The sequence below is a fragment of the Pleurodeles waltl genome, chromosome 10 (genome assembly GCF_031143425.1).
Source record: "Pleurodeles waltl isolate 20211129_DDA chromosome 10, aPleWal1.hap1.20221129, whole genome shotgun sequence".
Lineage (NCBI taxonomy): Eukaryota > Metazoa > Chordata > Amphibia > Caudata > Salamandridae > Pleurodeles > Pleurodeles waltl.
Window position 1 is genome coordinate 812,545,997 of NC_090449.1, and position 25,281 is coordinate 812,571,277.

Here is a 25,281-nt window from a genome sequence, read left to right on the forward strand (position 1 = left end):
AAAAAATACATTACTCACAAAACAGATAGCACCAAAGATGTGTTGAAGTGAGAACTAACAAGAAGGATAAACCTAGGTCACCAAGTGGGAGGAAGCAAAGTGCAGCCCATAAAGGCCAAAATTAAAACCATCCTTACTTTGGAACCCCCAAGACACAGACAGAGGTAAGGGCCTTCTTAGGACTCACCGGTTACTACAGAAGATTCATCAAAGGATCCAGCACCACAGTTGCACGCTAGACAGAGCTGACTTCTAAGAAGCAGCCAAATCAGGTGATCTGGACAGAGGCATGCTAGAAAGCTTTTGACACCAGTTAGAAGGCCATGTGCACAATCCATGTTCAAGGCCCCTTACTTCTCTCAAAAATTCACTGTGCAGAACGACACCTCAGAGCATGGCATAGGGGCTGTGCTCTCACAGCTAAACTAAGAGGGCTTGGATCAACCTGTAGTTTTCATCAGTAGGAGGATAATTCAATTCCCAGAGGTGTAATGCAATAGATAGGGAAGCCTTTGCCTTTGCTGTGGTCTGGAAACTGAAGAAGGTGAGACCATACCTGTTTGGTACTCACTTCCATGTTCTGACAGACCACAGGCCCCTCAGAAGGTTAATGCAGATGAAGGGTAAGAATCCCAAACTGTGGAGGTTGTCCATCTCCCTACAGGGAATGGACTTTAAGGTGGAACACCATCCTGGAACAGACCATGTCAGTGCTGATGGTCTCTCTGGGTTTTTCAGCCTTAGTGAGGAGAACTCCCAACGGGCTGAGTAGTAGTAGTAGTAAAAGGCATTAAAAGCACACTATAAAAACAAATACTCATTCTTAGCGGCAAGTAAAAGAGCAAACAGTAATCACAATGTCCAGGTTCCACAGCTTGCATTATTAAAGGGGGTTAGTGACATGGATCAGTTAGCAATTGGATAAAGTGCATAATGATAAAGCATAGAGTACAATCAACAGTAAAATAGACATTGGATATTGACAAGCTAATAAAGTGCATAAAGAAAAATAAACAATAAGGTACTCAGACAAAGCTGATAATGTGCATGAAAGAGATATGCATTGGGGACATTCCTTTTACATCATGTTTGGCAAATAAGGAGCTTCTAGATGATCTAATGGGAAATGTTTTTTACTGAGAGTTCTGTGTCTCGGATGCAAGGAATCTGGAACGTAAAAACCTGGCTGCAAGCACGTATTTGCTGATTGTGAAAACTGTGATCTTAGAAGGATAGGAAATGAAAATCCTGTCAAGAATCTGTCTAGGCTCAGCTAAAGGCACAAGGATTGAATCTATTTGTGCCTAAGGCCAGAATAATACGAACAAAAAAACATAAATGGTTAATATCCTTTAGTCTGTACCCACACAATTTGCATTCTGACATTGGAAGTGAACCTGAAGACCAGTTGCTGGTAGAATGCCAAAGCGGAATTTTGATATATAAGCTTTTTGCAAGTGAACGAGTGATCTCATCGAGAAAAGCCTCAAACGTAGGGTATGGTTTATGGGACAAGATGTGGATGGATTAAGATCCCAAACTAGAGGATTGGTGCCACTGGCCCACTATGAAGTTCCAAAAGGTTTTTTTTATGATAGCCTTGGAGTTTAAGTGAATAAACTCAGGAGAAGTATTAAATGACTGGAGACCAAATTTTGTGAACCATTCATTAAGGTGCCTGAGCCACTTAGGGGGTCATTACAACCCTAGCGGTCATTGACCGCCAGGGCTGTTTTGGAGGAAGCACCGCCAACAGGCTGGCGGTGCTTCCAGGGGGATTACAACCGCGGTGGAAGCGCCGCAGTCGCACCGCCGGGACCGGCGGTTTCCCGCCACTTTTGTCCCGGCGGATTTAATCCTCCAGGGCAGCGCTGCTTGCAGCGCTGCCCAGGGGATTACGAGTCACCCTCCCGCCAGCCTTTTCATGGCGGTTTGAACCGCCGTGAAAAGGCTGGCGGAAAGGGGAGTCACCGGGCCCCTGGGGGCCCCTGCTCTGCCCATGCTACTGGCATGGGCAGTGAAAAGCGCGACGGTTGCAACTGCACCCGTCGCACAGCCGCAACACCGCCGGCTCCATTTGGAGCCGGCTCCCGTGTTGCAGCCGAGATCCCCGCTGGGCCGGCGGGCGGAAACCAGGTTTCTGCCCGCTGGCCCAGCGTGGATCTCATAATAGACCCCGCGGGAGTGCGGCCTCATTGGCGGGCGCCCGGCGGTTCAACCTTGGCGGGCGGCCTCAGCTGTCCACCAAGGTTGTAATGAGGGCCTTAATTTTGTTATCTGAGTCTAAGTTCTTAGGGCCTGATTTAGAACTCAGCATATGGATTACTCTGTCACAACGGTGATGGATATCCTGTACACCAAAATCGAAATCCCATACGATAGAATGGGATTTAGATTTTGGTGGATGGGATATCTGTCACCATTGTGACGGAGTAACTCATCCACCGAGTTCTAAATCAGTCCCTCAATTTCTAAGAGGTCCCTTCGATATAGATCTAGGTCACGGCTGGACCAAAGTGTAAACCAGTATAAGAGGGGGTCCCAAAGTGGCAAGATGTTCAATGCCTTTATCGGCAGTATCTATAATTATAGGTATAGAAGGGGCAGACTGGGGCAATTTAAACAGTGCAAATCCTGCCAGATAGATTAATCCTATTTACATTGTTTTTCTTTAAGGATCTGCTTGAAGGATTTATGTGCAATATGATTGCAGCTACTTTACGATCTTTGATCTTCCTCAAGAGTCGGTTCTTAGACCTATGACAATCTTGATCATACCAAGTTGTAGTTTTGATTGGTTTATTGAGATGTTGTTTACAAGGCCTTAGAAACAGGTCTTTGAGTGACTGGAAAAAAAGATGAATGGCTATCTAGTATCAATTTATTAGGACAGGTACAATCTTCCACATTAGCCTTTTTAGCCAGAAAAAGAATGTAAATTTTGGCCAGCAGATCAGGATTATTTGCTATAGATGGACACTTGAGGGCCCTCCTCTTATTAGTAAAAGATGGCAAGAATTGGTGCTGCATTTTTGGAGCGGATAGATCGTAAAAAAGGTCGCCTGATAATATTAGTACTAAAGCATTACGATCACTATCATCTCTGTGAAGGATACTAAAATCCCGTAAGTTAGTCCAGAGTCTATTAGCAATAATACAATAATCAATGAGGGATTCCTTGATAGCCCCTTTAAGTCTAAAGGCTCTAGATTTGTTAGACTCAGATCTTCTGTTACAAGCCCTAAGACCAAAAGTAAGGGTTAAGGAAGCAAACTGTAAGGCAGCAGCCGGCTAGACTTTTAAGAAATCTGCCTTCAATGGTGGAGTACCAAGGGCTTCGTCTTCTCTTTGAGTTGAAGCTGTGAGAAGCTCTAGGGGCTCCTAGGTGGTATTAAAGTCCCCCACTAAGATCGTGAACTCAGAGGTGGGGCAGAAGAAAAGACAATTATCCATGATTACAAGAGTCGGAGACTCCTGATTATTGTGTGCCCTCTAAAAATAGATGTTCAAGATGTTAATAGAACTACCATCACTGGAGCTAAGATTTATTCCTAAGGTATCAGGAGAGGGAAAGTCCAGTCTCTTACATTGGCATCAATGAGATATCTTGAGTCAAATGAGCAGGCCACCTGAAGATCTACCTCTGTATCATGGAATTGCATTGTTGCAAAATGAAACATAACCTGGTCTATAGAGGGTAGAAACAGCCCAACATTCTTGAATCAAAATTAAGTGAAAAGAATACAAGAAGCTGTTCCAAGCAGGGTCCATAAATGTATTGATGATCCCAGCAATGTTCCATGAGAGTAAATGGGTCTCAACATTTGAGGTCAAAGAGTCATCTTATGACATTATGTGGGATGAAAGGGAAAAAGGGAATTAGACAGTGGCCTCTGGAAATCGGTTAAAGGCGCAGAGTGTTAGATAATTGAAACCTTAGGTGGAAGTAGTCAAATTAATTAAGGGAGCCACTCAGAATTAGGGAAATGTTTGCAGCAAGTGTTGGTGAATGAGTGTTCGGAATATGGTGTTCATCAGGGATTGAGTAGTTCTCCCTACTTTCAGCTCGGGGGACATGTGTTAGACCTGGCATCTTTGGTGTGGATTCCCCCTGACTTTTTGCCTTCAGACCTCCTGTTTCTGCTGACTTGGTTTTTGCTGGCCTTAGGATTCTGCACACTTTACCGCTGCTGACCAGTGCTAAAGTGCTTGTGCTCTTTCCCTAAAGTGTGATAACATTGGCTAATCCCTAATTGACATATTTAATTTACTTATAAGCCTCTTGTAGAGTGTGCTACATGTGCCAAGGGCTTTTATCTCAAATGCTAAGAGTGGGTCTGCAGCACTGATTGTGCCACCCACCTAAGTATCCCTTTAAACATGTCTCATGCCTGCCACTGCAGAGCCTGGTTGTGGAGTGTTAAACTGCCACTTCGACCTGGCAAAGTAAACTTTTTGCCAGGCCTAAGCCTTCTTCTTTAATACATATGTCACCCCTGAAGTAGGCCCTAGACAGCCCCAAGGGCAGGGTGCAGTGTATTTAAAAAGTTGGACATGAACGTTTAAGTTTCACATGCCTTAGTACTGAAAAATTCTTCAATTTGTTTTTCACTACTGCAAGGCCTATCTCTCCCGTAGGAAAACATTGGAGTTACCTAAGTACACCTTATAAGTATAATTTCCAAATGGAAAGAGATAGCCCCCCCTCCAAGTTTGGTGTCCTTCAAAATCATAATTTAAAATCCTAACTTATGCTGAAGTTGGATTTTAAATTGCAATTCTAAAAATGCCACTTTTTAGAAAGTTGGCATTTTCTCACTTTAGCCATTTGGCCCCTACTGTCTGTCTCTGATCACATGCCTGGGGTGGGGTGACAGCTGGGCTTTGTGTATCGCTCCTAGATAGTGACACACAATGGGAGCTTAGGTGTGACCTGATGGGCCATCCTGGACTTTTTGCGAGGGTGGAGCTGGGCACATCCTCACTTATACCTGAATAGGCTGTGCTGTCCACACACAAAGGGCTATCGAACCCCCTGTACTGAGTATGGAACCAGAGTAGGAAGGTCAGGTACTCTGTATACTTCAAAGGCATGTCTTTGAAGTTTCCCCCACTTCAAAGGCCCTACTGGGTATAAGTACTGGACCTCTGACAACACCACTTGAATACACTTCTGGTCCTGAAGATACTCGGCCAGGAAAAAGGACTCCTATGCTGCTGAAGGACTGCCACTCGACTGGACTGCTCTGCTGAACTTCTGATTGCTGTGCTGACCTGCTGCCTGCTGTCCTCTTGCTTGGGAGTGAGAAGGACTGGACCTGCATATCTCCAACCCAGAACCCAGAGTGACTTCAAAGGCTAGGTGGCTAGCCACCTGATCTGAAGACTCAAGGGGATAAATGTCTTTCAACCACCCTGCTTCTGCACCTGGACTCTGCCATCTGTGGATCTCCCCTGTCAAGTGGTGCCACCCCAGCCCAGGATCCTTTGAAGTGGGCCTAAGGTACTTGCTCCAGCAAAACGGACACAAGAAGAACTGACATATCGCTGGTGCTGCTTGGGTTGGAAAAGACTTAACAGAGTCACATCTTAGCACTGAGTCATCGCCTTCCGAATCGCCACTGCGCAACACTTTTCCCATAGCAAACTCCTCACATCTCCCATAGACAGCAGCATCGACAATGACGTTGAACCTCTACATTGCCACTACTGCATGGATCGGAACCAATGCATCTCCTCGACTGCACCATGCATCCTTGACACCAGTTTTCGCATCATAAGCTCTATCGACTGGATCCTCAATGTAGAACTATAAGGATCTTACCTCGCCACATCTTCTAAACAGTGCATCACCTTAGCTGCATGATGCATCTTTGTTTTGCACCCATGCAATGCTCCGCAACTAGGATTTAAGGTACTTTGGTTCAGCGGATCTAAATGGGTCCCTGTGTCTGGCCTGTGCACCATTTCAGTCAGCCTGAACTTTTGACTTTGTCCTGGTCCAGTGCAACCAGATATATCAGTTGGTGCTTCTTGCTTCTAAGCACTATTTTACAGTTTATTTTTTAAAAAATTCATGACTCAGGTTCTACTTATTGGATTTCTGTCATTTTGGTCTTGTTTTATTTATTTAATTCATTTTTATTTTTCTGACCTGGTGTGGGATTCTTTATGTGTGGTGTTTTCACTGCACAAATACTTTACACATTGCTTTCAAGTTAAGCTTGACTGCTCTGTGCCAAGCTACTAAAGGGTGAGCACAGGCTAATTTTGGGGTTTGCTTGTACCTTACCCTGATAAGGATTGGGGTTGCTGCTTGACCAGTGCTCACACCTCAATCAACCAAAAACCCAGCTTCCTCACCTGCATACAACTAGATTTGTGGAAATGCCCATTTGCAAGAGACTCTCCTATATCTTGGTGGTAGTCTGTTTCGCATTGGGTGGAAGCTTACCCATCTAGGAGAAATGACATTCTCACAGTGTCCAAATTATTGTTGAGGAAATTGATTCCCAGGTCGAGCCTACCGGTTTCTCTGAAGTCAGATCGCGGAAAACATTTAAAGAAAGTTTTGAAAATGATGTGTGTAGCTAGGCATCTAGGATTGTTGAACAAATAAACGAGACACTGAAGTCTCGGCCAGAGAACGTGTTGTCTGCTTCCCCTCAAATGGACTGATGCCTTTCTCTGGTTATGATGGGTCTCTGAATCACCTTGATCGAAGGACTGAACTCTCCCCCTGCAATTGTATTACATTTCTTCGGCTCAATGAACACACAGCTTCGTTATACACCATTTTTAAGTAAAATAAGTGATGAGCATAGATCATTTTTCTTTTCTGACATCCAGTACTTTGACTCTAAAAATGAAGAGTAAACCTGAAAGGTACATAGCATTATATCTTGAATTGTTGTCATGTGCTGTTTAGAAGCTGTTTAAATGGCGACATCCTTTTTTAAAATCTGTGCTTCATATTGATGTATATTCCACTTAGCTGATAAGGATAGCTGAAAAGAGAATGGCATTTTGATGTGACATTATTTTTCCAAAATCACAAAATTTGACCAAGCTAGGAATTAAGCATAAGAACTCTTATCACACAGCCCCACAGGCTAGGCTTCGTTTAGGGCCAGATGCACAAATATATTTTGTGATTCTAAACCCTGCGAGCCGCACATTTACAAACTTTTTTCACAAAATGTTCGTATATATTAAATCTATTTTGCAAGTCGGAAAAGCTTTTTGGACTTGCAAAATCAGTTTACTCGAAATTAGGAAGTGATGTGAAAGGAGTGTTTCCTCCTAATTGCGATACAGTATGGTCCGGCCCAATGGAATTATGCGATTGATTGGCTATGGGTTTTTTCACATAATTATACATTTGCGGCATTTGCCACATAATCCATATTCTGCTGCATAATCTGCCGCTCTTAACCAAAAGAAAATATGTTTCTAGTTTAAACGGTTCATAAATTAAAACAAAGTAAGGACGTTGCCGCACAGTGGAAGCCCTTTTACATGATTTGGCTCGTCTCCCTTCTGTTGCTTATTTCTATATTTGGATGTTCAATTGGTACTAATGGGGTTCAACCTCTGCCCAGACAGTGTTAATAAGTGTGTATATTACAAAATAATGAAGTAATACTACCACAAAATGTGGTGCATTACGCAACATAATTCGTCTTTTCTTGCTGCATAATTTTCTCAACCAGGCCGCATAATGTAACCCTCCCCTGCCACATAATTCCAGTGGCCCCGAGTATGGTATGTGTTAATGGTTTGAGACCAAAATAACAACACTTAAAAGGAGGTTGGTTCGAAAAGGGGATGTTGGTCTCTTGGGATACCTTCCCCTTTGTGAATGATGTTGGCAGCCGGTGGGGGTGGAAGTGTAGGCATTGATTGCTAAGACAGTGTTTTCCCAAATGGTAAACTTTTTTTAAGCAGCTGTTCCTCCTAGTGAACATGGGTTGGTTTAAAAAAATGGGATGTTGGTGGGCTCTCTTGCAGGCCATCATCCATCTTTGTAGCCAATAACATGGAGTTGCACATGGTGACTTGCTTGATTAATATTCATTAGGTAGGTCGCTCTGCGACCTCCTGTGACTGGAGAATTTGCAATGTGACCTATTAGTGCATAAAATGGAATGAAAAATTAAAGACTGGTCCGCAAAAGTTGATGCACAGTTTACACCCAATTCTTTGCAACCCATCCTTTAGTACACCTGAATTTTAATCTCCAGTTTTCATTTTAGTTGGTTACATCTTTGCCTGAAAGTAGGGTTGCTACCTTTTCAAGAGAAAAATATCAGCCATTTGTTGTTGCTTTAAGAGTCTGCCAAGGCATGAATGTGATACTAAATGAGTATACATCGGAACAACGCGTGCAGCAACCACGCATGCCTGAACAACGCGGTCGGAACAACGATCGTGTTGTTACCACTAATGCCTTTACCATGAATGCCTTAACAACGATTTTTTTTTGTAAAGGCATGCCTGGTAAAGGCATTCGTGGAACGGCATGCATGGCTCCAGCATGCGACCTCGCTGACACCCACCCGTGCCCCTAAAACTACTGTGACCCCCCATCCCCACCCCCACCCCACCCCTAAAACCTCAAACTATCCCAACCCCCACACCTAAAACTACCACAATCCCCAACCCCGCCCTAAAACCTAAACTACACCAACCCCCACCCCACCCCTAAATTACCGCGACCACCACTAAAACCTAAAGCTACCCCAACCCCCACCCGCCCCTAAAACTGCTGTGACCCCCCACCCTGCCCCTAAAACCTAAAAGTACCCCAATCCCCCGCCCCTAAAACCTAAAACTACCTCAAACCCCCACCCTGCTCCTAAAACTACCACGACCCCCCAATCCACCCCTAAAACCTAAAACTACCCCGACCCCTCACCCCGCCCCTAAAACTTAAAACTACCTTGACCCCCCACCACCACCCTTAAAATGTAAACTACCACAGCCCCTACCCACGCCCCTAAAGCTACCTGACCCTCCACCCCTAAAACCTAAAACTACCCTGACCCCCATCCCCCACCCCTAAAAACTAAAATCACCCCAACCCTCATCCCGCCCCTAAAACTACCGTGACCCCCTCACCCCGCCCCTAAAACTACCCCCCACCCCGGCCCCTAAAAACTAAAATTACCCCATCCCGCCATTAAAACCTAAAATTACCCCGACCCCCTGCCCCTAAAAAACGAAAACTACCCTGGACCCCCCCCCTGCTCTCAAAAACTACCCCAACCCCTGCCCCTAAAACTACCCCCTAACCCTAGCCCAGACATGCGTGGTTAAGGCAGAGGAAAACAGGGTCGTTGTTCACGAAAGCGTTGTTCTGCTTTCGTGGATAACGACCCTCGTTGTTAAGGAGTCATGGATTTGGCTGCTTCCCATACTAAATAGTACTGTAAACAAAATCGTATGTATTCATTTGTGGCATGACTTTTCAATCTTTGTTTACTTAAATTATTAGCTGTGGATCATTAACGTAGCTCTACAACACATTTAAAAGTATTTGTATTTATATTTATATTTGCTGTTTGAAGTATGTACAGATAAAGGCTAAAATTATAGCTTTAGGAGATTTTGCTTTTGTGTTTTTACTGCCAGGACATCAAATACCAGTGGCACCAGTAGAAAAACGGTCTGAATTAAGCCTGATGATTGTCTCCCGTTTTGTTCTAGATTAACACCAGTCAGCCATGGTGACACACTGTGCTACAGATACGCCTGAAAGGATAATAGCACAGAATTTAGAGCATGACGTGGATATGAACAACGACGATATGTAAGTAAATAATATTTTGACTCCAAAAAGAAGCCAGCTTTCAGGTTCTCAGACAATATTTTGTATTCAAATGTAAGTCATGGGATGTATCATTGAGTAATTTGTAAAAGAATAAATGAAGGGGCCCAAAGTGTTGTTTAGAAGCCTGCAGCTGGTGCTATCAAAGGTAGGCGTGCTGCTATGGGCTTCCGCAGAAAAGTTTTCGGGGGGGGCATAGTTTTAATTGGGGCCCCGCCCGTACTAGTGCAGGCAGTGTAACACTACGGCAGCCGTAGTGTTATGCTTCACTGTGAGCCTGCACACCATGCTGTACCTAAATCTGGGGGGGGGGGCAATCAACCCCTTTGCCCCTCCTGTGGACACCCATGAAGGCTGCATAGCCTTGATTCCAACTTATGCCTCTTTCACCCACCACCAGACACTCCCTGTCTCTATCTCACACTTCTAGACACATTTTCATTCCTGTGGTCTCCTTTTGCCGTTGTGTATCCGTCTTTCTTTTTCTCCTTTTTATTCCCTTTTGTGTTTTTCACTCTTACAATTGAATGAAAGTCTTTTGAAGAAAAATCTGTGACTGTTCCAAAAAGTGAGTGCCATTGGGCCTCACCTGCAACCACTGGCTCAAATTAAGCACTTTGCATTGTTTATTAATTCACATTCACAGCATATACTAATCTACCCTAGAGGTTATCACACATTTAATAAAATGTTGAAATGCAAAAGGCTATCCTCGGACATTGGTGTTCGAATATAACAACATTAATAGTGCATTTCATATAATGTTTGTGTTAAAGGGGCTGAGCCAGTGTCATGTACTGTGAACAGGACTTAAACCCGTAGATGCCGAGCACATTGACTGATTATACAGGTTTTTTTTTTTTGGGGGGGGGGGGGGTTAATGTTTGTTTTAAAGTACATTCTTAAACTGCATAAATTACTTGCGTGTTTCATGTGTATAACGTATCCAGATATTATTAAATAATATACATGTCAACCAAAGTGAATTTTGTGTAGTGGCAGTTTGACTCGTCATAAAGTAGGAGAAAGAACATGTACTTTGCAGATCACAGAACTGCACAGTGGGTTAACCCTTTTGTCTCAGAGATCTTTTTGTTACTTGCAAATCATAAGTTACAACCCTAATGTAGTTCAGCGACTTATGAACTGTCATCATAGAGCTGCATGGAAACTGCATATTGAAGGTTAGGATGTTATGTATTTTCCTCAATATTTCATGATCTATTCCTCATGTTCCTGGAAAGGTTTCATTTGGGTAGAAATACATTCAATGCCCAACCAGTGCATTAAAACAAATGAAATGTGTATGAGAGAGGGGCTATTGAAAGATGATGAGTATTGGTGGAGGGTTGTAGGTGAGGGGTTCAGTGCAGAAGGAGGTCATAAGGGCGGGGGGGGAGTGTTACACTGGATGCCACCAGCGCTAAAGCCAGCCATGGCAAATGACTATGTCTTGTTTGTGCATATGCATCGCTAGAGACCCCTGGCACAGAAGTCATTGTTGTTTGCAATAATCCACTGCATTGCTGACACTAGTAGAGGGACATAGGGCCAGCCTTTGGCATGGGTGTGCTGGGCCTATGCCCAGGACACCAACATTAGTGGGGGGGCACTGCGGTCTGTTACAATGAGTGATTCTGGTTCAATGAGAGAGGTAGTTACAACTGGTTTTGTCTAGAGCGCTATTTAAATAAAGCCCAGTCTTGAGTAGTGCAATTATCTTATGCTAGGGCTAAAAAGAAGTGTTAAAAAACTGCTAGGAATCCCCCTGTGGAAATGCAGCCTTCTTCCCAGGTACATTTACAGTATGATCTTTAAGACTGACAGTAATTCACATGAGATCCAATATCTACCTGTGTTTAAACTGACAGTAATGTAAGTACTACCAATTAAGTAGCATGCTGCTCTGGACGTTAGTATGGGGCAGACAGAGGTTGCAGTTGCTAACCCAGTCTTGCCTTTCGTGCCCCAACACGAGCCTTGCTACAGTGGTAGCAACAGTGTGAAAACGAGGTTTCAACAACCTTGTTTACTTTATTTATCTTCCAGCCCTTTCCATTCTCCAGCCTCACCACAGAAACAAGTAGGGAGCTATTATGGTGCTAAGGGCGTGACATATGTTCAACCCTGTGATGTCATCTGGGCCAGGCGACTTGTGATATCATGCCTGATATCCCTGACAGTTTAATGAACTGGTGTCTGCTTTTCACAACTGTAGTTTTCAGTCCCAGTAGGAATGGTGAAATGCACTTATGTAGTCACACCTTTTACAGATAGCCTTCAATAAACAAATGTAATCTGCACATATCCAATATCTAATGAACATGTGTTTGGTGGCAGTCTCTACAATTTATATAAGAAGAAAGTCCTGTCATATAGCAGGGGTGAGGGCATCATGTGAGTAATTGTCCATGCATATGTTCATGGAAATTATATTAACACAGTAGTCATTTAGTTCGGGATGTGGATCTTCAACCTCATTGTGGTACATTGTCTTATTGAAAGCATTGTATTTGCTGCCTTTCACAGAAATATCTCCATCAATTCACAGGCTTCTGTCATAAAGTAATGTGTGTCCAGATTGACCCAATGACTTTCAAATAATCAAAGAAAACATCTTCAACAACTCATACTACTCAATGTATACAGGTGTAAAGTCAAACAAAAAACTTCCAATTCCACAAGTCAAGTACATAAAATAAATAGAAAAATCAGTGAGCAAGATAAACACCCATAATTAATCCGCTCAAGATGAACGTCACCTGAAGAAAAGCCTTCAGAAACAAACACTTCAATGCAACACATGTCAATTGTTTGAAATCTAGAAAATTGTGAAAATCCCCAGGATTGGAGTAGGCGGAAAAAAGGACTTGGAGTGAGCTGAGAAGCCATTTATGCTATTTTGATAAATATTTTACTATTCTACTGTGTCATACTCTTGGGTTTGTAGTGTTTCTCTGCTGTTCACAAAATCAAATTTAGGGTGAGGATAATGTCTTTAAAGAGCTTACAAAATGGCCATGTACACCAATGCATTTTGAAGGAACACCCTTAATATAGTAACTTTGTATTCATCTCTTCAATAACCATCAAGGGAAACTGCAAGAAATAGCCTGAAATAACAGATAGGAATCAACTTGATTTTCTCTTACTGAGGCTTTGCTTCTGAGGAAGGAGACTATCCAGTGAATGCATCTTCTACCACAGACTATGAACCCATCATTTTACCTTGTTGGATGACTCTGTTTTGAAGAAGTTGCTAAGGCAGTGACAATGTTTAAAATGACAATGGGTCCACAATGATTGGTTTTATCCTGTTGACGCAGATATGCTAATTAGAAATTATTGATGAATGTTTATGTGTTTGGATTAACGAAAAATTCATAGAGAAATTAACCAGAGAGAAAATGATGTGCACGTTTGCAAATGTGCCCACCGGGAATGTCAGCCACTTATACGCAAATTGTACTAAAATAACAAAAAATGTGTGAAATAATGAAAATGTGTAAAGTAATGTATTAATGTGCCATAATGAGATGTATAACCTATATTTTGCATTATATTGTAAGAAGCTAACTTAGCCGAAGTCATGGCCTACTTGCCAGGCCTCATGCAAGAAGAGGTACCAACTGCGCTGTTTTATAGTTTTCTTCTAGCTAGATGTTTTTCCAAACTCATGTTTTCTAAATTGTTTTTGCATGAAATCCCACATGCTGATGCTAATCTGGGTTAGTTAGGTTCTTCCTGGGTGACGTTGGCAGTGACAAATGATTGACAAACTAATTGCTGAACTCTGCTATTAATGTGGATATATTCGACTTTGCTGGCTTATGCTGAAGCCTTTGAGCACATGTTTTCCCAGGTTCTGATTAGATTATGTTATTGGTGGTCGCTAATAAACTAATTCTGAGCTAATTAAATAAAGTTTGAGTTAAGCAGATGCATTAGAATTGTAATCAATAGGGAAATAAAAATTGTTAAACGCTTCATCGTGTTGTGATTATACTTGAATTATTGTTATATTCGTATATTGACTAATAATTCTCTTAGTGGTTAATGACTGATTACATTTGATTATTGATGCCACTGGTCACTAGGTGATTAATGATACTACATGCGATCCAAAAGGTTCATCGGCCTATGCGCGTCCCCTTGTAAGTTTACTTACTAAGGACTAGGCGTGTTAGCAATCCTAAGCTCCTTTACATTATCTAACCCAATTTCACTATTTGTGCTTCATTATTTTGATAATTAAGTTTACTGTGGAACAAAAAGGAAATAAGCTAACAAATCCAAGTGCATAATTGCACACAAAAATAGAAACTCAAGGTGCACAAGTAATTAACGTTTAATTTACAAAAGTGTGGCTAACATTGCTTACAGTAAAATGAGGAGTACAATAAAAATAATATTATTTTTTCATTTTAATGCAATTGTATTAACGAAATGGAGGAGGAAGATACAAACAAATTTCTTCATACTGCAAACAGTAATGCATTCTATGAATATTCAAGGATTAAGGCCGTCACTATTGGTAGCCCAGAATAATCCCCGTTATTTCCCTCCCACAGAAATACTGTTACCTTCTAAGAGAGAGAAGTCAGGATATTACAGATCATTTAGGGGAATAACATGGAAATCAGGATTACTGTGCTGATTCTCTCATGTTTTCACCACTATTCCACCTGGGGAATTGACCTGCTTGCATCAGGTAAAATCTCTAGGTAGCACAATGAAACTATGATATTCAAGCGAAACTTACAATTGTAAAGGGGTTGGTAACTCTTCCTCACACACCCATCGGAGTTATTGTACCACTCATAATAAGTGGCAGTCTATTAAACAGTGCAAAACATGATAAGATTTATTGTAAGTGTCAACATGTATGAGTAATTTACGTTAATAGATGTCAGATGGAAACACAAGCACAAAAATACATAATAATGGAAATGAGTCATGCAGACATAAGAACGTCTACTAACAGATTACCAGAGGCTCTTCTCACACTTCTTGTAGTCAATATTATTAATTGCACTGTAGTCAGTTTTGACCTCTAGGGCAAACAGTTTTCACTCCTTAGCTTTGCTCTGGACATCCCTTCATGCAGAGTCAGTTTTATATCTATTTTTGATGCATAAACGGTTCATTATAGAACAACTATGTGTTGGTGAGTAATAGAACAGAATAACATATTAATCATTCTTTATCTTTTGAATCATGACAATAAAGAGATAATCAAGTAATCTTCAACCATTTTCTAACTCTTCTTAGAGCAGATTCAAATGTGCCTAACGTTTCGTTCTCCTCATTACAATGCTATTATATACCTGAAGACAGTAGTTTTCCAACAATACAGTTTAACTTGTGTTTGGAGTGAACATTTTTTTTTGTTCTAACATTCTAGCTATGTCTATACTTGTCCTCTAAAAATATTTTAGCATCTTTACTCATTGTTCCAGTATCATTTTATCACACAGCTCTTAATTCCAGGTACTCAACAGTTTTGAAATGGGGAAACTGAGTTACTGATATATATTTATAAGAAAAACTAGAACTGTACATTTTGAGGCATTGTATCTGAACCACCTCAAGTACTTTAGATGTGGTGATTCTGATTCTCATCAAATGTGCCCAGATGGCACTCAAGGTTTACTGTAGACACAAATCCTTGACAAAATCTGAGGCATTGACACCATGTCACGGTCTGCTCTATCTCGTCAATATTTATGACTTAGGTTGCTTATTGTGGCTCACTGTGCCTGGAAATGGTGCTGCGTTTAAATAGATAAGTTTCGTTTTTTTTAACAAGTTTGTTTAAGATTTGGTAAAGATTTTGTGGACCACTGTCTACTCCTCAACAAATGTTTTTAACATTCTTATGAGTTTCCACCTCCTTTGAGACAAAAGCAAGTTTTCATGTGTTTGCATCCGGAATTGCAGTGGTAAACCATTGATAAATCTGATGACAAATCGTAATTTGGAAGTGTCAGAACCACTTTCAGAGGGCCACAAGGCAAGCAGCGGCTATTGGGCCCAACCGTAGAAGTTGAGGCCTTTTAATCCTGATGTCCTGGGACTCGACTTAATATGGATCCTGAGTTACTGGGCCAAGTACCACTTTTGCACTTGACTCTCAAGTTAGCGAGGTCCGAGCAGTCCTAGGCTGCAGCGGAGGGGAGGTGTGGATACAGGATATTCAACATGGGCGCATACATCAAAATCTGTTCAGCCAAATACTCACTTTATGAAAAAAGAGAAGTATTTTACTTTCTAACTCTACTAACACAAAGGAAAAATATGACAATCACAAATAACTGTGCAATCACACTTGAGTTCGGGGCTCTAGTGTTTGTATGGCTGTCTCACTTCCTCCTCGCGTTAACAATAGTGGTTATTCCCCACTCACTATTGATAACACCTAGAGTATGATCTGCTAGCAGTCCAAGGTTCAAGAGTCCACTTTGACTCCCAATTAAAGTAAACAGTGTTCTAATGCTGCAGTGATGCTAACAGCAAGTTCCCCCATGGCCAACAGGCCCAAAGCCAGTTTTACCTGCACCGGCTGAAGTGAAGTGTTCATAGTTTTGGAGTGTGTTTCATTCTGGGCACTCGTAGAGGATGCAGCCAAGTTCAAGTAAGGCTAAGGTGGCCGCACATGGCCTAGGCTGCAGTATTCAGAGGGTGCAGAGTTTCCCCCTGGTGATTGCGCTCCTGAAGTGAAAAGCAACTTCTGTGGCTCTTCCCATGGGGTAAGTATTCGTTTGGCTCCTGATGGGTGTTGGCTACCATAATCCTGTTCTGTGTCCCTCGTCTGGGTGTCGGAGCTCCAACAGCATCCTCGCTTCTCCAGTGGGGAAGAACAAGTCATAGTCTATAGTGCTTCTAGTGACCCCCTCTGGTAAACGGGATTACTGCAACTCACAGTCCACAGGCTTCAGCCAGATCAGCACAGTGATACCCTCCACGCCGGCCCCTCTTGGCATATGTGGGTCACCCCTTGTTAGAAATGGGGTCTCTGGTTGACAGTCAGTTTGCCCTCTGTCCAAGCGGGTCCCTCACTTTAGTCAGGATAGCGGAGTTACACTCCTAAGACAAACCCTGCTCACCCCCGTGGTAGCTTGGCACAAGCAGTCAGGCTTATTTCAAAGGCAATGTGTGAGGTATTTGTATCAACACACACAGTAATACAGTGAAAGCACTACAAAATGGACACCACATCAGTTTAGAAACATAGCCAATATTTATCTAAATCAAATAAGACCAAAATGACAAAAATCTAACATCCACAAGTAAAGTTATGAATTTTTAAAGGAAAGAGACTCTGACTCCATAGAAAACAATCGAAACATTGTTGTTACACAAACTACCTGATTTGCGACAAAATTAAAGCCGCACGGGCAAGCTTGCATCAAAAAAGTCAGCGTTGCCTCGACTCCTTACTCGCAAGTGAGGCAGTACATCATTTATTTTCCGGTCGGGTAGGCGATGCATTGTTTTTCTCTCCCGCAAAAGAGAGATGCTTCGATTTACAGACGGGGTACCTTGGATCTGCGCAGGTTCATGTTGATTTTGGCGCCCATCGATGATGCGTGCGAAATCCTGCCTCATGGTGATGGGAAAACCACGCTGCATGGGGGTTGCGTCAGTTTTAACAGCCGCAAGAGGGTGTTGCGTTGTTTCTTCAGCTGCGATGCAGGTGATGTGTTGATTTCCCAGCTGCGATGAAGGTGGTGCACCAATTTCAGCCACGAGGCAGGTCACGTAAAGTTTTTACAGCCGCGTTGCAGGTGCGTCATCAAACTTTTACCCGCACGGCTTCCTGTGCGTGGATTTCAGTCCTTGTTTTACCAGCTTCACCTTTCAAGGGCCCAGGGAGTGGATAGGGCACCACTTGGCAGTGCAAGAGTCTCAGCAGAGAGTCCAGGTGCTGGCAGAGGAAGTCTTTGATTGATCTGAGACTTCAAAACAGGAGGCAAGCTCAGTCCAAGCACTTGGAGATACTTCAAAATCAGGATATACCACAAAGTGCAGTCTTTGTCCTCTTTCAGGCAGACACAGCAACTGCAGACCAACCCAGCAAAGCACAGGCAAAGGGGCAGTACTCCTTTTCCAGCTCTTCAGCTCTTCTCCTTGGCAGAGGTTCCTCTTGGTTCCAAAAGTATTCTAAAAATCTGGGGGTTTGGGCCCACTACGTATACCCCTTTCTTCCTTTGAAGTAGGCAAACTTCAAAGGAAAGTCTCTGTTGTTCACAAGATCCTGCCTTGCCCAGGCCTGGTCCAGACACACACCATGGGTTTGGAGACTGCATTGTGTGAGGGCAGGCACAGCCCTTTCAGGTCTAAGTGACCACTCCTCCCTCCACTGTAGCCAAGATGGGCCATCAGGATATGCAAGCTACACCCCAGCTTCCTTTGTGTCACTGTCTAGTGGAGATTCACAAACAGCCCAACTGTCAGTCTGACCCAGACAGGTAATACACAAGCAGGCAGAGTCACAGAATGGTTTAAGCAAGAAAAATGCCCACATTTTGAAAGTGAACACACTGAGGGGATATACAGTATCCCCCTAGTAACTGGGTACAGACAAAGTCTCACTGAAAAAGGCTCTTAGAGGAATTGTTTAGATATAGTTTGTTTACATATGATCCAGTCTTCAATTAATGAATAAGACAACTTCATACATTTAAAATCCAATATATTACTCAATAGGATTCAGGAAGTTGAAAAAATGTATAACACATCCAACAAATGTACATCTCATAAACAACAACACTGTATGTAACCCCCCTAGATCACAAGATTTAATCACAACAGAAGATCCAGGAAGGGGTTATAACCCTCCTCTTGGCACAGTCCTGCACAATAATTGCCTGGTTTTTAGTCCCAGTTCAAGCAATATCATGGACTTTCAATTCAGCTTGTCAAATGAGAAGGTAATGTTGACGTTTCGGCCTGTGGTGGCAGTCAGAGGTCCGTCAGACCATCATCAGGACTCAGTGTTGTAAAATAATACAACAGGTTGCAAAAATAGACTCTGTAGAAACACACAAGGGGACTTCAACCTTCTTAATATGGGACCGCTAGAGTCTGTCTCCATCCGCATCCGCTCAACGCATGCGAGTCAGAATCAAATTTTTACACACAGCAGTATTTCTCTGGTGGCCCAACAAGTTCACGGCAGCCCTCTCTTGGCATACATAGGTCACCGACTTTGTCCTGCAGCAGCCATTTCCCCACAGCTTGCACAGGGAGTCCACTCAACAGGGCTCTCCACTGGACCTTGCTCCCTCTGATGCTCTCTTTATCCTCACTGGCCACACTGGTCTTGACAAGCAGGGAGGTTCAGGGAAGATTGTCTTGGATTCCCTGGCTGATGTTCCCTCACCCAGCAGAGAGACTAGCCAAATGTGTTTTAGGGTATGAGTCTTTGAAGTTTTAAGTTGGGGTTCTGTTTCTTTTGAAGTGTCCACTACTCTGTTCTCTTTACCTCTTTAAAACCAGTCTGTCACACCAGGAGAGTCTTCAAAGCTGATAGTCCGACAGCACAGACCATGGGAATGACAAAAGTTCACACATGGATGTCAGCCACAGTGATACATGCATTAAAGTAGTAGCAAAGGGGCCCCAGCCCTTCTCTTTATGCTCCTCCTATCAGCCCTATCTCCTTCCTGAGATGTGTCAAGGCTCTTCCTTGTGACCTCTCAATGAATCACAGGATACTCTTTGAAGGGTATAGGAGAGGTCTGGTCCTTACCACCCCATTGTGTGTCCCACCCTGCTTACAGGAGTGCAGCAAGGCCCTACCACCCTCTGCCTCCTCTTGCTGTCTCCAGGGGCTGGGTACGGTGTCCCCTGTTCCCCTTCAATTTCATCTCTTAAAGCACTAGAAGAGCACTTTGGTCCCTTAAGTGCGGAAAAGGCTACCTTTTTCTGGTACTTTTTTTAAGCCCAGCGCAGGAGAAGCGCTTCATGGGCATCTGCCCTCGAGCACTGGAAAACGTGCTCTGAGCGATGGTCTCTTGCTGGAGGCTCATGTAGCAGCCTGGGGTGGCGACCCTAGACAAAGGCCCCTGGCCCTGCCAAAGTTAACCCTGCATCGTCGCAGGAATCGGAGTGCAGGAGCTCCGAGATTGGGACATGGACGTTCCCATTTTGCCCTCATCATCTGTGGTTGTAGCTTCCTAGGTGTGCAGCTAGGAACGTGTGTTGGCATTTTATAGCAACATGTTTATTATGACATATGCATTCCTGATGATGTCTTGGTAGCCCAGATAATCTGATTATGTTGACCTATGACAAATAGGAATGTTCAATTTTATGTGCATTCACAATAATGCCCTGAGCTTTTCTGATGTTTCATTTTTATGGGCATTCATGATGTTGTTGCGACATTTATGATTGAATGAATATGAACTGTGTATTAAAAAATTGGACCAACGCTACTTGTCGAAGGTCAGTACCATCTCCAAAAGGTACCATTTTAGTCACAAAAGACAAAGAATGGGAAAATCCATTGAGGATTATGTCACTGAGCTAAGGAAGTTAGCATACTCATGTAAATTCTCAGGAACTATAGATGAAAGAATAAGAGATCAATTCATGCTCAGTTTAGCATGGATATTGTATGTGATGAGTTGTGGTTACAAGATGATCTTCTTTTGATGAAGTTTTAATAATTGCAAAGAGAATTGAACAGAACATTCTATGAACTGTGTTGATGTTATTAAGAAAGAGTCAGAATAGGATGTGAGTGTGATAAGGGAAAAAATACTTCACAAGATAGTAAAGTTAATAGTGGTAAGAAACAAGGCGGAAAACATAATGATGATAAATCAAAAGTGTGGGAGAGAAGAAATGGAACTGAAAAGAAAAGTTTCCAGTTTACAAGGAAAAACCACTTAGCATTTTACAAAGATTGTCCTCCAGTCAAAGTAATGTATAGAATTGGTGGAAAGAAAGGTCATTTCCATAGTGAATGTAGAAGTATGCATAGTAATATTAAAGATATTGGTGTGAAACAAGAGGAAAGTCATGGTATCTGAAGAGAAAAGAAAGTGTCCTATAAATGAAATTCAAGTTGGAGGGTAAACATACGCATGTGTTGTTTGATTCTGGGGCAAAAATACTGCTGATTTCTAAAATGTTCTTTATTGAAAAAACTACATAAGAGCATTAAATCAAAAAACTTGGACATCAAGCCTTGTGCAGATGGAGGCGACCCAATAAAACTGTAGGTTTTTTTAAAGGTGTAATTGAATATGGAGCAAGGTTGGTAGCTGGAAAGATATATGTGTGGTCACGGGGAGATAGTATTCTCAGTTGGTTCCATCAGAAGGATTTAGGAGCAATGCTTTATCCCAACAGTGATTCACCCATAATATTAAAATACTTAAGTTCTCTTGTACATGAAGTGGGTCATGATCTGGGATGTAAAGAGTTTAAAATGGAGATGATGAAGCAATTTCCCAATGTGTTCAGAGATGGTTCAGGGTGTTTGAAAGGATATGTTTGTAGGATTAGGATGATGAAAGGAGCATGACCTGTACAAGGAAAAGTAGGAAATATACCAGTATTAGTAAAGGATGATATGGCAAAAGAGCTGATTAAACTAAAGGAAGTTGGTGAAATAGAAGTAGAGGGAACTGAGTATTTAGCTCCTGTGGTGGCAGCTAGAAAGAAGAATGGTGATTTGAGGCTCTGGGTGGATTTCAGGGAATTGAATAAGTGTGTGATAGTAGACAAGTATCCCATTCCAAAAATTACAGCTGTGTTGACACTGTTGGGTGCAGCCAAAGTACTTTCATCTATTGTTTTAAGATCAGCTTATCATCAGATTGAATTGAGTGAAGAATCAAAGGATTTAACAGCTTTTATGACACCATTTAGCACCTTCAAGTACAAGAGGATGCCATTTGGGTTGGTGTCAGTAGCGTCCGTTTTTCAAAGAGCAATGGAGAGGGTGCTGAAGGGAGTAGAAGGAATTAAGATTTATCAAAATGAATTGTTGATTTTCGGAACTAGTGTGGAAGAACATGATAAGTTGGTAAGAGAAGTTTTGAGTAGGTTAAGAGAGGTTAATTTTACTATTAAAGTTGAAAAGTGTAGATTTAGGCAAACTCATTTTGAGTATTTGGGTCATGAAATTACGGAGAAAGGTCTTAGGCCCAAAGCTAACTTGGTTCAGGCAATTAGAGACCTGGGGTTTTAGAACTGACAGCCTTAGGGTGATTATCCCCCATCTTTTTGCCTGCCTCCCTCCACTTTTCAGACACTGTTTCTGCTAGTTTTAGGACTTTGCACACTATAACACTGCTAACCAGTGCTGAAGTGCATATGCTCTCTCCCTTAAAACATGGTAACATTTGTTAATTCCCAATTGGCATATTTGATTTACTTGTAGGTCCCTAGTAAAGTGCACAACATGTACCCAGGGCCTGTAAATTAAATGCTACTAGTGGACCTGCAGCACTGGTTGTGCCACCCACATAAGTAGCCCCTTAACCATGTCTCAGGCCTGTCATTGCAAGGCATGTGTGTGCAGTTTCACTATCACTTCGACTTGGCATTTAAAAGCACTTGTTAAGACTTAAATTCTTCTTTTTCTACATATACGTCACCCCTAAGGTAGGCCCTAGGAAACCTATGGGGCAGAGTGCTATGAAAGTAAAAGGCAGGACATGTACATGTGTTTTTAATATGTCCTGGTAGTGGAAAACTCCTAAATTCATTTTCCACTACTGTGAGGCCTGCTCCTTTCATAGGCTAGCATTAGGACTGCCCTCACATACTGTTTAAGTAGTAGATTCTGGTCAGAAAGGGGTAACCAGGTCATATTTAGTACGACCAGAATGATAATATGAAATCCTGCTTATTGGTGAATTTTGATTTTATATTACTATTTTAGAAATGGCACTTTTAGAAAGTGAGCATTTCTCTGCACTTAAAATCCATCTGTGCCTTACAGCCTGTCTCCATTCAACGTCTGGGCTGGTTGACAGCTTCCTTGTGAATTTCACCCACACAACCACAAACACAGAACACTCAGTCACACCTGCACTCATCTGCATATTGAATGGGTCTTCCTTGGCTGGAAGGGTGGAGGGCCTGAAATTTACATTTCAAATGCTAGTGGCCTGCACTAACACAATGGACTGCCAAACCCCCTATTGGGACCCTGGCATACAGACCTCTACTGAAAGAGGAACTTGTGCACTTCAAAACCACTATTTGAAGTCTCCCCCACTTTAAAGGCATTTTTGGGTATATAAACTGGGTCTCTGACACCACCAACTCAGACACTTCTGGACCTGAACCTGCAGCCTGTCAAGAGGAACTGCCTGGCTGCCCAAAGGACTCATTTGGACTGCTTTGCTGAGAAGGACTGCTGCCCTGCTGCTCTCTGACTTTGCTGATCAGTGCTCTCGAAGGGCTAAGATTGAGCTTGCCTCCTGTTTCCTGAAGTCTCAGGGCCAAAAAGACTTCATCTCTTCAGGGAACTCCTTGTGTGCCAAAAATTGATGCACAGCCTTCCAGAAACAAAACACAGCCATCTTGCAACCGAGAAAATGGCCGCACAGCCGACCCGGAACAATGCAGCCCGACTTCCCGAGTGAAGATTCAATGCAGTGCCTGCTTTGTGACAGAAAATTTGACGCACAGCCCTACTGGATTGACGTATAGCTGAACTGGAATGACACAGCTGATTCACTGAGTGGAAAATTGACGCAGTGCCTGCCGTGCAACATAAAATTCAATGTATCGCCCTACTGGATCGATGCAATGCCTGTGACTCCTTCCAGCATGCCCAGGATTTCCCCGCATTGTCCCTGGGTGTCAAAAAGACCCTTGCATCGCAATGAGAAACCAAGACTGTGCGCCGAAAAACAATGCAAACCCCTTGCAGCGCGGAAAGAAACAGCGCATCATCAAACCAAATGCACACCATATTTTTCTACGCATCTCCTCCTCTGTGGTCTTCGTGCGTGTTAGTTTTGACGCAAACCAGGTACTTTGTGTAATCAAGAGACAACTGTTGATTTATAAGATTTAAGACTCTTAAATCTTGCAAAAGTGATATCTCAACTTGTGCTTATTGAATCTTTATCATCTTGACCTTATTTGAACCAGATACACATCCTATATTTTTCTAAACCTGTGTGGTGTATGTTTGTGGTGTTTTCACTGTGTTATTGTATGGTTTGTTGCACAAATACTTTACACATTTCCTTCTAAGTTAAGTCTGACTGCTCAGTGCCAAGCTACCAGAGGGTGGGCGTAGGATAATTTAGATTGTGTGTGACTTACCCTGACTAGGATTGTGGTCCCTACTTGGACAAGGGTGTATACCTCTGCTAAGTAGAGACCCCATTTCTAACATAGGGTCTCCCACCAACAAGGAAGAGTCACAGAAGTTTTTTGGCATTGCTTAATATTATAATATGTTTCTACTAAGATTTTGCAATGAAGAGATAAAGAAGGAGGGCATTTCTAAAGAGAGGCAAGGAGTTTTTTGGGGTTCAGAAATGTGAGGAAGAATTTGAAGGAATAAAAAAGGACTTGGAAAAAGCTTGTAATTTAAAAAAGCTTCAATCCAAATGAGAAATCTATTTTGATAACAGATGGCAGTATGAAGGGATTGAGAGCTGTATTAATACAAGGTGATGGCAGAAGGGAGAGAACAATAATGTTTGCTTCTAGTAGTTTAAAGTGTACCAAACTAGATATCTTGTAAGAGAGGCATTATACATTCTTTGGGGAATAAGGGAGATGAGGATGTTTCCCTGGGGCAGAGAATTTGTGATTAAGACTGATCACAAGCCGCTAAGGGACATTTTTCCCAAAAAAGGTATAGATTCAGTGTCTAGCAAGATAACTACATGGGTGGTAGCACTCGAGGAATATAGATTTGAAGTGAAATATATTTGACGAGCAAGGAACATGGTAGCTGATTCATTATCTAGATTGATTACTGAGACAAATAAAGAGGAGGATAAAGAAGTAAACATGCATGTATGTATGACAGAATGGTCAGTGTTTTCAGAGGAACAGTGGCGAACAGCCACCGGTACTGATGAGGTGTTAAAAGAGGTGGTCACCTGATTAAATAATTGATGGGGAAAGAAAGGTGATTAGAGAGAGGAAACTAGAAAGTACTGGCAGGTGAGAGATAAACTTGCAGAGAATCATGGCTTACTTTTTAGAGGTACAAGATTAGTTCCACCGTAAGTATTGCATGAAGGTTTGATTAAAATGGCACATGAAGGACATCCTGGGAGGTCTAAATCAATGGAGCGATTAAGAATGGTTTATTGGTGCTTCGGTATGGATGTATGGATAGAAAGAAATGTGAGGGATTGTGTGCAATATATGGTGAGTGAAAAAGGATTCTAACCAATGACTCAATCCATGGTGATAAAGAAGTTGCTGGATGGTCCCTGGGATGAAGTAGCATT

The 25,281-nt window shown here is 42.4% G+C and overlaps 1 protein-coding gene across 2 annotated transcripts in view; it reads left to right on the forward strand.

Moving 5' to 3' along the window:
- The window catches only part of LOC138261913 (ATP-binding cassette sub-family B member 5-like), a 987,125-nt gene that overhangs the window by 253,387 nt on the left and 708,457 nt on the right, over positions 1-25,281 (forward strand). For both annotated transcript variants that reach the window (XM_069211477.1, XM_069211478.1), the window contains one exon: positions 9,709-9,811. In XM_069211477.1, coding sequence (XP_069067578.1) covers positions 9,726-9,811 — 86 coding nt within the window. In that variant the 5' untranslated portion in view covers positions 9,709-9,725. The remainder of the gene's footprint in view (positions 1-9,708; positions 9,812-25,281) is intronic.